Raw genomic sequence first — 12,602 nt, 5'->3', positions numbered from 1 at the left:
GATATGCTATAATAATGGTACTTGTAGATAGAGCTACACATTTAAATGAACAGTTTCCAAACCTACAAAACATAGATTTAAATACATGGATTTATGTCACTGTGGTTATGTTTGTTTGCATGTATGGAATTGGATCATTCCTCGTCGGCATACTTATGAGCACAGGAGGTAGGACTGGTATCTGTTTGGCATTGTGTTTCATGGTACATCCAAATCAGACTGTTATTTCCATTGGCAGTTTTTTAGAAAAACTATCATTTCTTTACAATATCATATATTATCTTAAATTCCCAATTTTTGCAGTTATTATAATTGTAATTTTTAGGAGCGTTCACACACAAATATTTTCACTTAATCGACGAAAGTTTATTATTGTGATAATAATTAACATCGTTTGTATCATTACAGCAATATATTTTGGAAGGAACTATTTTGTTGAAATTTCTATTTTATTTTGCTTCATTGCAATTGTCTTTCCAATCATGTGTGGGGTTATATTAGGAAGAAAGATGGTAGCTTATGGCTATACACCTGGAAATTACTTTGTAAAGAAATCAGCAGGGTTTATTGCAGGAATATTTTTAGCAAAAGTATGTGGTTGGAAATTTGGAAGGAGTGTGTCAAATTTAAAAGATGGTCATAACCATTCCAAGTCACAGTATATATTTGACTTGATTTTATTTTTTGCCCCAATTACTGGTTTTATCATCTACGAATGGCATTCTTATATGAAAGTAAAAACTACGTCATCAATACCAATAGTGCATATCAGAAAGTCAATGGAAGCAGATATGCGAAACGAATGTTACATTGATGCCAGACTAAGTTTATGGGATTTTGCAGGACAACAAATGTACTATAATACACACCATCTATTTATGCCAAAGCAAGGCGTATACTTGGTTGTTTTTAACGCTGTAGAAGCGATTTCTAATCCTTATAGACACATTAAACGGCTACAATTCTGGTTACAATCTATTGCTATGCATGTTGATATTGAGAATGTTGTAGTGTTTCTTGTAGGAACAAGGAGAGAAAGTGTACGTAATGAAAATGCGTTTTCTACTTTTGGGAAATTTGTAACTGCACATCTTTACAAAAGATTTTCAAGATTGCTTGCTTTTCATCCAAGTGGACGACTTTGCTTTTTTATTGAAAACTCATTTAATGTTGATAATGAGCTTTCCCTTTTGCGAGAAAGTATATATAATGAAGTTATGAAATTGAGATACTTTCGTGAACAATTTTCTGTAAAATACCTATTATTTAAAGAAACATTAAATGGATTTCGTCATAGACAGTGCGTTATTGCGAGTATAAAAGATTTTGAAAACGAATTAGTGTTAACAAGTACCAACTTTGTGAAATATGAGGTGCGTCAACTTCTGAATTTCTTTGATAAATCTGGAGATATCATATACAATGAACTTGATGAACTACTTCAGAATTATGTTGTTTGTGATCCTCAGGTATTAATAGACATTCTGAAATTATTAGTGAATGTACCTGAACCACACAAAAGAAACAGAGCCGTGTCTGATCTTTGGCAGAGATTACAAGAAACTGGGATTGTTGATAGTAGACTATTGGAACACATTTGCCGAAACAAAGGAATTTGGAGAGTTTATCCTTATGTTATTCGGTATTTGGTCGGAACACAATTGATGTTTCCACTTACAATAACTAACCGAGTTGATCAAGTTGGGACATTTTGTCTTCCTTGCAAATTGCCTAAAATTGAGTTGCAACCACGTGAATTTAATTATAGTTATCATACTTCTGACATATTTTATTTCGATTTTGGTGAAGTTTTACTAGAATTTATATTTCTTCGAATTATTGCAAAATGCTGTCAAGTGTTTGATTGGATAAGGATCTATTATAACTGTGCGCATTTCAGAGCAAGTGAAACATGTTTTTTTCAAATAAACTCTGAGACAATTTGTGCAGATAGTATTTATGTATATGATAGAAATCTATTAAAACTGTCAGTGTCTAAAGTAATCCCGAGTGAATCAGTTAATATCTTACGGAAAATGCATACTTTCATTGAAGAAATAATCCTACAAACGTTTAATCCGGAATACTTTCACGATCAGTATCTTTTTGGTCCAGTATGTGAAAGATGTAGTTCATTGGATGGAACGATGTGTTTGGTGAATCTTTTTGGCTTAAGTAACAATGTCTCCACATTGAATGAATACAAAGTAGATGAATATCACACAGTTTATTCTAAATCAAAGGTAACTGTATTACTTGGAAAATAGAATTTTGCCAAGTATAGTAATTGCTTTGTTTTCCCTCCGTATTCTTTTAACATGAGAAGAAATAATAATAGCTCAATACAAAAATTGAGACAAATGATAAATAAATAATACGAATAATAATAATAAATTATTAAATTATTATAATTAATACTTATTAATACGTATTTGTTAGCACGAAAGCGCCTACAATTTTAAAGTTCTGAATTTTACGGTGTAAATATGTATATATTTACAGAACATGCCTATTGAAATTAATGAAAATTGGTTCATTAATAACTTAAATTAAAAAAATTAAATGTGTATTCTTTTAACATAGGCCGAAATATCAACATGCGCCCATTGTGGCAATATTTTGCCAAGTACTTCACTCAGTTTCTGAGTGCTTTCATTTTATATTGTTTGTACTTTTTTTTCTTCAATTAACTATATAATACAGTATAAAATGCGTACATATAGATGGTAATAAGCTATTATTATGTATACTAACTTATCATTATTACTTTTATTTTGCAGTTCAGTTTTACCTGCAGTAGACCAATAACCATCAACCAGACAACTGTTTGACGTTAAGTTTTTTTTTGTTTCTTTTTTTTGTTTTTGTTACCGTATTTAATGAGGGTGTTCCATCCAGCAATTGCTGATCATTAGGGACTCTCAGTGGTTCACAAGACAAACATATACACAAGATGCTCTACATAAACAAAGTCTTATTACAAATCTTTGGAAGCGGAGTTGTAATTTTGTCCTTTGAAAAAATCCTGACGGGACTTGAACCTAGGACCCTTGGAGTGGTAGCCAATACTTTACAAATTAAGCAAAAAGTGTAATGATATAAATTCGACAAAAATCGCGTGTTACTTCTAGAATGTTTACTCGATGGTATATAAAGTTGGTTCGTACTTTCGGTACTGATTTTAACCACCTGATGTAACCCTGTTTACTAATTAAATTGAGTTAGATAATTAGTTATTGGCAATAACTAATTGACAAAAACACATATACAAATAAACTTTATTACTGTGGGTGTGGGTAGGCCCTACTGTTAGTTATATAAACACATAATATACAAATAAACTTTATTACTGACAGTTGCTTCTCAACGTTTATATTAATTAATAATTATAAAAAATATAAACGTCGTAGTGGTGTATCGTTACATGTACTTTTCTATTTCCATCGACTATGACAGTGACAGTTTTAACAAAGTATTAAATCGCAAATGTTTACTGTATTTAGTGGTATATTATTTACAGGCCTATAAAACATGAAAACATATTTCGTTACTGATTGGATAAATAATATATTTAAAAATTGTTTCTCTTGGTACCCATCCTCTTCGCCATCTCTCAACCCTATTGTTATATACAAAACACAAATTGGGTTTGTTTAAATGAGTCCAAATCAAAAATGTTGTGACAAGTTTCTCTTTCGGAAGTAATTCCCAGGGTACTAATTTTAGTTGACTACATACATCATCGTGTCTATTTATTCGTTTCTGTAAACGACAATGTATTATATTATTCCTGCGGTACGTACATTAAAAAAAAAAGAGATTTTTTAAATACGCTGAAATTACTGTGTATTCGAGAACCGTCTAGTAATACTAATACTGCTTAGTGTACTATATAACGTAGTTACACACATTTGAACGATATTAGTAATATCGTTCAAATGTGTGTAAGTATTGTTAGTGTGCAGATAATATGATTCAATAATTATAATCTAGTATGTTTTGGTAAATTTCAATCGTGTAAACATTGCCTTATATAGCCGCATTTATAACGTTATAAATGCGGCTATTAATTAATTTATATTATTAACAATGATAATTTAATCAACTCAATAATTAATATGAGTTTCACCAATATTTAATATCAAATATTCATAACTAAAAAAAACATTTCTAATTCCTTTTTTTTTTGTCTAATTGATTTTTTTGTCCAATACCTTTTTTATAAACTTAATTAATAATTTTTATAAAACATTTCTTCTCATTGACTAGGAATATGTTTCGGTTTTTGATAAGTAGGTGTGTTAAAAAAACAAAAAATTAATGTTTCATATTCGTTGAATTCAATCAAAAAATTGACTACTCGATAGAGCAGTCACTTTTTTCAACACATGAAATATTCTTACTATCCATCTCATAAACATTTTGTTATAAACTTTATCAAATTTATATTACTATTGATGATTTTTTTCCTTTAGTTGTATTTTCCACCGTGATTATTTATTATTATTTATATTATATTCTTGTCTTATATTTATTTGAGCTTGATTGTCAATATGCTGTGTTGTGTCAATGGTCAAGGGTAAATTTTTAAAGAAGGTAAATAAATAAGAGTTTGTTAACTAATATTGTTACGCGATTTTGTTTTTTAAGAAGGTAAATATGGAATGTATATCAAATGGTTAACAAGGCCAACCGACCGACATAGTGAGCTGTAGAGTCGCGTTTGCACGCGACTAAACACGTAAAATTAAACAGCAATAGTAAAATAGCATTCTATACCCATTATATGGTATTTTTATTTAGGTAAATATTTAAAAAATAGGTCTACTTAATTAATTCCATTGTTCTCTAAAAGTTCAAAATAAAACAAATTTGATCTGAAACTGTGGGATTTTAATTATTCTGTGATATTCACATTGCTACAAAGATAACCATATATGGTATACCTATTAGAACAATCTTCGGGTAAGTGTGTTCAGACTCCAGATAAATACGTTACGATTCACACACACCCAACATACGTTACTTAGTAGGTTACTCAATCCCAAAAATTAAGACAATTAGATTTAGAAGCACGTATATTCCATTATTTTATTTGAAACCTTATACCACTACAAATTGTTATGTTATTTTTATTCATTCAACCATTTTCGTTATAGAATTATATCGTATATCCTATTACAACGTTGAGTGATTTTATGCAAATTAAGGTGACTAAGCCAACGTCACTGCAAATGATCATATACTAACATCGTTTTATTTTCTAAAACACATGCCATTTAAACAACTGAATTCGAATTACTAAAGGAAATAAAGGATCAATCTAAAACAAATTCGTGTGAAAACAGGTCAGTTTTGGACGATAATTACTTAGGACTTGATCGTTTATTTGATTCAGACGAGAAAAGTGGAGATTGTTTACAAACCTAATTTAAGGAAAGATGAGTGGAGACCACTTTTCGACATATTACATGATAGACTAGGAACTACATTATTAGACTATTCCGCATTATTATTTGGCAAGTAATAACGATTTATAGTGTATGAGAGGGACATAACAAATCGTTTACAGAATTCTATTGAATTTTGATATAATTCTACTAAATGTAAATTCTACTATGTAAAAGTACATATAAACAAATTTGTTTATCTAATATATGTTTGATATTTGGAAAAACCAATAATACAAAAATTGTTTAATGCATCATGCATGTATGACGTATTTTGCTATGGTCCGTGTATTTAGTGTTATTCTCATCAACTTGAAAACGATACAATACAATGAAGGACAATGCATACTTCACAGTCATCAGTCAAATAATAAAGTATTTTTCATATTGCTTAGCTACAGTGAATTTTGTGTTGTTCTTTTTTCGGAACTACACAATTGCGAATTTTAAAAAGCCATTCGTGTTTTTGAGTACGTCACGAAGACAAATAATGAAAACATTTTAAATCAAATATTGTTCTTGTTATAGAAAATAAGAGGGTACAAATCTTAGATCGCAAAAATGGATAAACAAGGTCTAAATTACTTGAATGGATATAGTGAATCTTTCAAGCGAAGTTTTAACTTGCGAGTTTTAGCAGACGATACCGAGATTAAAAATACTTACAAAACTGCTGAGCAAAAAGGAAACGCACCTTTTAAAAGAACTAAGGTTCTTATTTTGGGTGATTATGGTGCCGGAAAAACATCGACTTGCAGGCGTTTACAAGGAAAAGATTTTCGACCAGAAGAGCCTAGTACAATTGGAATAGAAACAAACACCGTTGAGGCGAAAGTCAGTGATGTTAATAGTAAATGGCGTGAGGTGACAAACACTCCACTAGAAGATTATGAAAGTTCAGCAGCGTGGTGGACTGTTTCATGCGTGCTTAAACAGGGAAAAAATAAGGTTCCGAATGCTCGTGGTTTGTCTGATAACAATATACGAGTATCGATCAGAAAAGTCATGGAAGACACATGTTATTTAATGTTGTATATCATTCCTTTTACTGCTATACTATGTTTCGGTGGGCTTACATTCGGTTTTGGGCCAGTCGTGTGGTTATACACCGGCTGCATTATGGCAATATGTGATATTCACACTGCTTATCGCTTTGGTTGTGGATTCTCTGTGTGGATGGTGCTCGTAGATAGTGTAACAACACTAAATGAACAATTCGAAAATGTACTAAGCATAGACTTATGGATTTACACAACAGCTGTTACGGTCGTTTTCATGTATGGAATTGGTTCGTTCCTTATCGGTGTGCTTGTCAGTGCAGGTAGTAGAACTGGTATCTGTGTAGCATTGTGCTTTATGGTACATCCAAGACAAACTTCAATTGAAGACTTTTTAGAAAAACTGTCTTTTATTGAAAATATAGTATACTTTAAATTTGTAATTTCTGTCTGTATTGTAACAGCAATATTTAGGAGCATTCACACCAAAATATTTTCACTTAGTCGAAGGAAGTTGATTATTATATTATTGATTAACTTAATTTGTATCATTACAGCAATATATTATTTCGGAAGTAATAATTTTATCGAAATTTGCATTTCGTTTTGCTTTATTGCGATTGCTTTTTCTATAACCTGTGGAATTATATTAGGAAGAACAATTGTAGCTTATGGGTATGTGCCTGAAAATTACTTTATTAAGAAATCTTTTGGATTTTTAGCTGGGATATGTTTAGCCACGCTGTGTGGTTGGGAATTTGAAAATGTAAAGAATTTAATTATTTTAAATGATGGCCATTCAACGTCAAATTATTTATTTAACTTGTTTTTATTTTTTGCGCCAATTACTGGGTTTATTATCTACGAGTTATTATCTTATGTTAAAGTAAAAACTACATCATCAATACCATTAAAGCAAATCAGGAAATCAATTAAAGCAGAAGTGCGTAACGAATGTTACATTGACGCCAGACTAAGTTTATGGGATTTTGCGGGACAAGAAATGTACTATAATACACACCATCTGTTTATGCCAAAGCAAGGAGTATACTTGGTTGTTTTCAACGCTGTAGAAGCGATTTCTAATCCTGATAGACACATTAAACGGCTACAATTCTGGTTACAATCTATTGCTATGCATGTTGATATTGAGAATGTTGTAGTGTTTCTTGTAGGAACAAGAAGAGGAAGTGTACGTGATGCAAATGCGTTTTCTACGTTTGATAAATATGTAAATGCACATATTTATAAAAGGTTTTCAAGATTGCTTACTTTTCATCCAAGTGGACGACTTTGCTTTTTTATTGAAAACTCATTTAATGTTGATAAGGAGCTTTACCTTTTGCGACAAAGTATATATAATGAAGTTACAAAATTAAGATACTTTCTTGAAAAATGTTCTGTAAAATATCTACTATTTAAAGAAACGATAACTGGATTTTGTCATAGACAGTGCGTTATTGCGAGTATCAAAGATATTGAAAACGAATTGTTGTTAACAAGCACCATATTTATGAAATATGAAGTGCGTCAACTTCTGAATTTCTTTAATAAATCTGGAGACATTATTTACAATGAACTTGATGAAGTACTTCAGAATTATGCTGTTTGTTATCCTCAGGTATTAATAGACATTCTGACATTATTAGTGAATGTACCTGAACCACACAAAAGAAACAGAGCCGTGTCTGATCTTTGGCAGAGATTACAAGAAACTGGGATTGTTGATAGTAGACTGATGGAACACATTTGCCAAGACAAAAGAATTTGGAGAGTTTATCCTTTAGTAATTAAGTACTTGGTTGGAACACAGTTGATGTTTCCACTTACAATAACTAATCAAGTTGATCAAGTTGGAACATTTTGTCTTCCTTGCAGATTGCCCAAAATTTATTTGGAACAATTTGAATTTAATTATAGTGAACATATTTCTGACGTATTTTATTTCGATTTTGGTGAAGTTCTACAAGAATTTATATTTCTTCGACTTCTTGCAAAATGCTGCCAGGAGAAAGAGTTTGATTGGGTTAAGATATATTACAACTGTGCCCAATTCAGAGCGAGTGAAACATGTTTGTTTCAAATAAACTCTAAAACAATTTCTTCGGGCAGTGTTTTGTTATATGATAGAAATCTCATCAAACTGTTAGTGTCTAAAGAAATCCCGAGTCAATCTGTTAATATATTACAGAAACTGCACACTTTCATTGAAGAAATAATTTTACAGACATTTAATCAGGATTACTTTCATGATCAGCATGTTTGTGGTCCAGTATGTGAAATATGTAGTTCATTGAATGGAACGATGTGTTTGGTGAATCTTGCTTCATTAAGTAACGATGTATCTGCATTGAAGGAATACAGGGTAGATCAATACCACACAGTTTATCGTGAAGGAAAGGTAATTTGGTTTTATGATTTTTCTATTAGCAATGAAAATGTAAAGCCATATTGCATTGAATCAATTATATTGTATAATTCATTGTGCATACAAAGGTAAAACAATAATTTGTGAATTTTTATTTTATACTAATTTAATTTTTAAATGCTTTAATTTTCCAGTTTCGTTTTACCTGCAGTCGACCAATAACCTAGGCAATAATGATCTCGTACCTCAGAAAGTGAACTCATACCACTGTTTTAAAGACGTTATCTTGTATGCGGTCAGTTATACCATATGTAATATAAATCCTAATGCAAATTACTGAAAAATGGCAATGATGTGGGTATCAATAGAGATACAAAATAAAATAAACAAAAAGATAAATAGAAAACAGCCAGAAAATTAGCAGAGCTTTCAGGCAACACTAGCCCTTCTTCAATGCAAGTTAGAGTCATTGGACAACATTGAGTATATGAAGCAGACAGGCGCTCCATGAGTGGACTGGGACGAAAATAAGAACAAAGGAGGCACAGGCTGGTGAATAGAGGGTGGAGAGAGTAAGAGTAGAAAACAATGTTATGTAATATCGTTATTTTTAACACTTTTTTTTATTGGTTATCAATATTATCTTGTATAAGTAAATGGATTCATTTTGCACTATATTTTGATTTTTCATTACACATGACTTTCACCTTGAAAATTAGGATAGTAAAATAGACTTAACATCACTAATTATCTATTTTTAAACTAACAATTATTCATTCAAATAAAACTGAAATATAAACAATTAAACAAAATTAATATAATTTTAATTAGATGTATAATAATGTAAAATGTTTTTTTTTTTGTGTATTTATATAATTATTTTTCTCACTTTGTTCTTTTTTTAAATTGTTTTACCTTTTCCACTTCTCACGATTTTAAATATATGGACCCAATTGGATAAATCGGCCACCTAATTGTCGACTTAATGGGTATGAAATAAACTGAATACCGACCGATATTGTTTATTTTAAAAGTACTATAGTACTATTTAAAGGTACGAACTATATAAAAGGATAATGAATAGACGTTTAAATTTTTTGAAAACAAAAACAGCCAATGAAATCGAAGAGAAATAGAATCAAACAAGGAATAGCTCCATTTACTGTATGTACATCATACATGATTTTCTACAATCAACTTTCATTTCATTTCATTTCATTTATTTATTCGACACAAGCGGTCCAGGGGTTGCGACAGCAACAGAGCGCCATAACACACATAACCCCATTCGATATCACTCTGCATTTAGACAACTATTCCATGCTGGTCCTAAATTTTGGAAAGATATTTCTAACCAAAGTATAAGTAAACCATCCGTGAAAATCTTTCAAATGTACCTGATCTCTGAATACGGTGATTATTACTAATATTTACGAAACGATAACTATACTGTCTGCTGTAGACGCGGAACTGTTTCAACGATAGCAATATAGGCTATATAAACCATGAATTAACAAATGAAGCAGCATATGTTGGCACCAGAAAACTTACATAAAGACTAGCATATAGGATGGAAAATCTTCTCTCCGGCTTTTCAAGTTTTTATCTTTTTACTTCAAACTGTGTTTTATCATTTTGTATTCTACCTTTCCCGATGTTTTGCTAAAAGACGCATTATTAATGAAACATGGTGTAAATTTACCAGCGGTTTTGAGCGCATCATGTATCTTCACTTATTGCTACAAAAAATGTTAAATATAATGTATTTACTAAAATTGCAAATTTAATCAGAATAAAAGGACGTTCACTCTATCTATTCACTCAATAATATGCACTGTTACAGTCACTAACGTCATTTTCAACATTGGGTACAGCTTGTTAATGTACACATATAAAAGCTAGTATTTTACTAAAAACATTACTTAGGCTTGTATGTTATTTAACAACTAAATTTGAAAAACATAGGAACTACAGGATACATTTGAAATTCGTAAGAGACCGGTGAGTTTAGGTACGCTATGTTTTATTATTACAGTATTTGACTATAAAAAATTACATACGGTACGATAGGCCTACATTCGGGCAGTAGGCCTAGTTTGAGTGAAGATGTGAGATTAAAATGTCAAATTTAAAGTATCGATAAATTGTTAATTTTTTTATTCTTACGAATAAGAAATGGAGAGAAAGAGAAAGAGAAAGAAATCATTCAACGTTTATATAGTTGAGTTCTCAAATATAGTAGTCTTAAATATAGTACTATCCATTATTTCAAGGAAGTATTATGCATCAATAGTACAAGAAGAGAGGATATGTTTTTTGTAACTCAGTATCGATAAAGCAACTTGAAGGATAAAAAAACATATTAGTTCGATACGTTACTTTCGATACATTGCTTTCAATACAGCAGGACTGAGTCCTAATTTAGAGTCTTCGTACTGAGTGTGGAGAGTAGGGTTGAGAATCAAATCAAAAGTACGTATACTTACATTATATAAATGTATATAATAGATATATAATAGATTCATCTGATGGATAGATTGTAGGCCTACTAAGTAGACATCTGATATATTATGTAAGAATCAAACATTACAAAAGGGGGTGTTAAAAACATATTTATTCAATCTATGTTTGCTGAAATAAGTAATAACAATAATATTTGATACAATTATACTGATTACAATTTCTCCGCAATGTTCTTCGATGATTTATTTACAGATAGTTTTTTAATTATGAAAACATTTTTTCACTAGTTAATTGTATACACAGCATTTGAAAGAAGACATGTGTACCTTTCAAACAATGTATTATTTGCCAACAAATATCAATCTACTAATTCAAAATGGCATTTAAAAATGGTCAATTTTGAACTTCAATGTGCTGTAGCCTGTTTTTGTGTGACCTCAACCTATATAGGCATGCAACATTCTTCCACAATCTGTTGATTCGCGTCAACCAATCAAAGGGAGAGAATCCAAAATCGTTCAACAATGAGCCCTCATAGACTCTCTTTTTCCAGATGTTTTTTGAGTCCAGCAGCTGGGACCTATAAATTATAGTCGAGTTTACAAATTCGCAAAACTGTCAGCCTTAGATACTAAAGCTACCGCTATGAAACAGCTTATTAACGAATATGTCCTCCTGGGACATAGCTGGCTAAAGCACCTAATACAACATTTTAATTTGATCTACAATCCCAATGAGAGCAGTTATGCCAGTTCAGTTGGCATCTTCCATTATAAAGGGGGTCAGTCATTATGAATCTCAGATGATACATTTTAGGTACATTAGGTTCAAGTTATAGGACCCCTCCCTACCTTGCACTCTCTTAAAAACCTGGTTCCATGGAAGTCATATCCCAGGGGGTATTAGGTATGTTCTGGTTGGGAGGTTGATGGTAGGCCTTACTATTTTTACATTTTTTTTAATTGCACAAGATATTCAAACATTGATAAAACAATAAACACCACCTGGTACATACAGTATGAAATCAGGGACTGCTGACTCTTGTAGTTACAGTAATCTTATTTACTTTACATTAGCACTGAACAATTTTTCTCTGTATATTTTATATTATGGTTTGTTGATAAAATAAAAAAATGAAATGAAATGAAATCAGAGCCTGACATAAATTTGAGATAGTTGTAAAATCATCAGACAGATATCATAAAATGAGAAGTTTCTGATAAATAAATATAAATTGCATCATGAGTACTCGTGATACTATAGTACGATTTTTATGGTATCTTGTTTATATCATGACTGGTTAACTCTTTATATTGATAAATA

The 12,602-nt window shown here is 30.9% G+C and overlaps 2 protein-coding genes across 2 annotated transcripts; both read left to right on the top strand.

The window, feature by feature from the left end:
• Positions 1 to 6,011: 6,011 nt before the first annotated feature.
• On the top strand, positions 6,012 to 7,210 carry LOC144853513 (uncharacterized). The gene is made up of 2 exons (XM_078711207.1): positions 6,012 to 6,961; positions 7,171 to 7,210. Exons 1-2 carry the CDS (start codon positions 6,012 to 6,014, stop codon positions 7,208 to 7,210), a joined length of 990 nt encoding a protein of 329 aa, XP_078567333.1.
• A 465-nt stretch (positions 7,211 to 7,675) lies between these two features.
• On the top strand, positions 7,676 to 9,732 carry LOC144854445 (uncharacterized). Its single transcript, XM_078712407.1, has 2 exons — positions 7,676 to 8,849; positions 9,011 to 9,732. Exons 1-2 carry the CDS (start codon positions 7,962 to 7,964, stop codon positions 9,041 to 9,043), a joined length of 921 nt encoding a protein of 306 aa, XP_078568533.1. The 5' UTR covers positions 7,676 to 7,961; the 3' UTR covers positions 9,044 to 9,732.
• The last annotated feature ends 2,870 nt before the right edge of the window (positions 9,733 to 12,602 follow it).

The sequence above is a fragment of the Antedon bifida genome, chromosome 10 (genome assembly GCF_963402885.1).
Source record: "Antedon bifida chromosome 10, ecAntBifi1.1, whole genome shotgun sequence".
Lineage (NCBI taxonomy): Eukaryota > Metazoa > Echinodermata > Crinoidea > Comatulida > Antedonidae > Antedon > Antedon bifida.
Note: the sequence above shows the minus strand (reverse complement) of the source record. Positions and strands in the feature narration are given on the sequence as shown.

Bases quoted from the DNA above. Each gene is read 5' to 3' on its own strand.
- LOC144854445 (XM_078712407.1), top strand. From the start codon at position 7,962: ATGAAATATGAAGTGCGTCAACTTCTGAATTTCTTTAATAAATCTGGA. The intron at 8,850-9,010 runs GTAATTTGGTTT...TTAATTTTCCAG, and splicing joins CAGTTTATCGTGAAGGAAAG to TTTCGTTTTACCTGCAGTCG.
- LOC144853513 (XM_078711207.1), top strand. From the start codon at position 6,012: ATGGATAAACAAGGTCTAAATTACTTGAATGGATATAGTGAATCTTTC. The intron at 6,962-7,170 runs GTTGATTATTAT...TTGGATTTTTAG, and splicing joins TTTTCACTTAGTCGAAGGAA to CTGGGATATGTTTAGCCACG.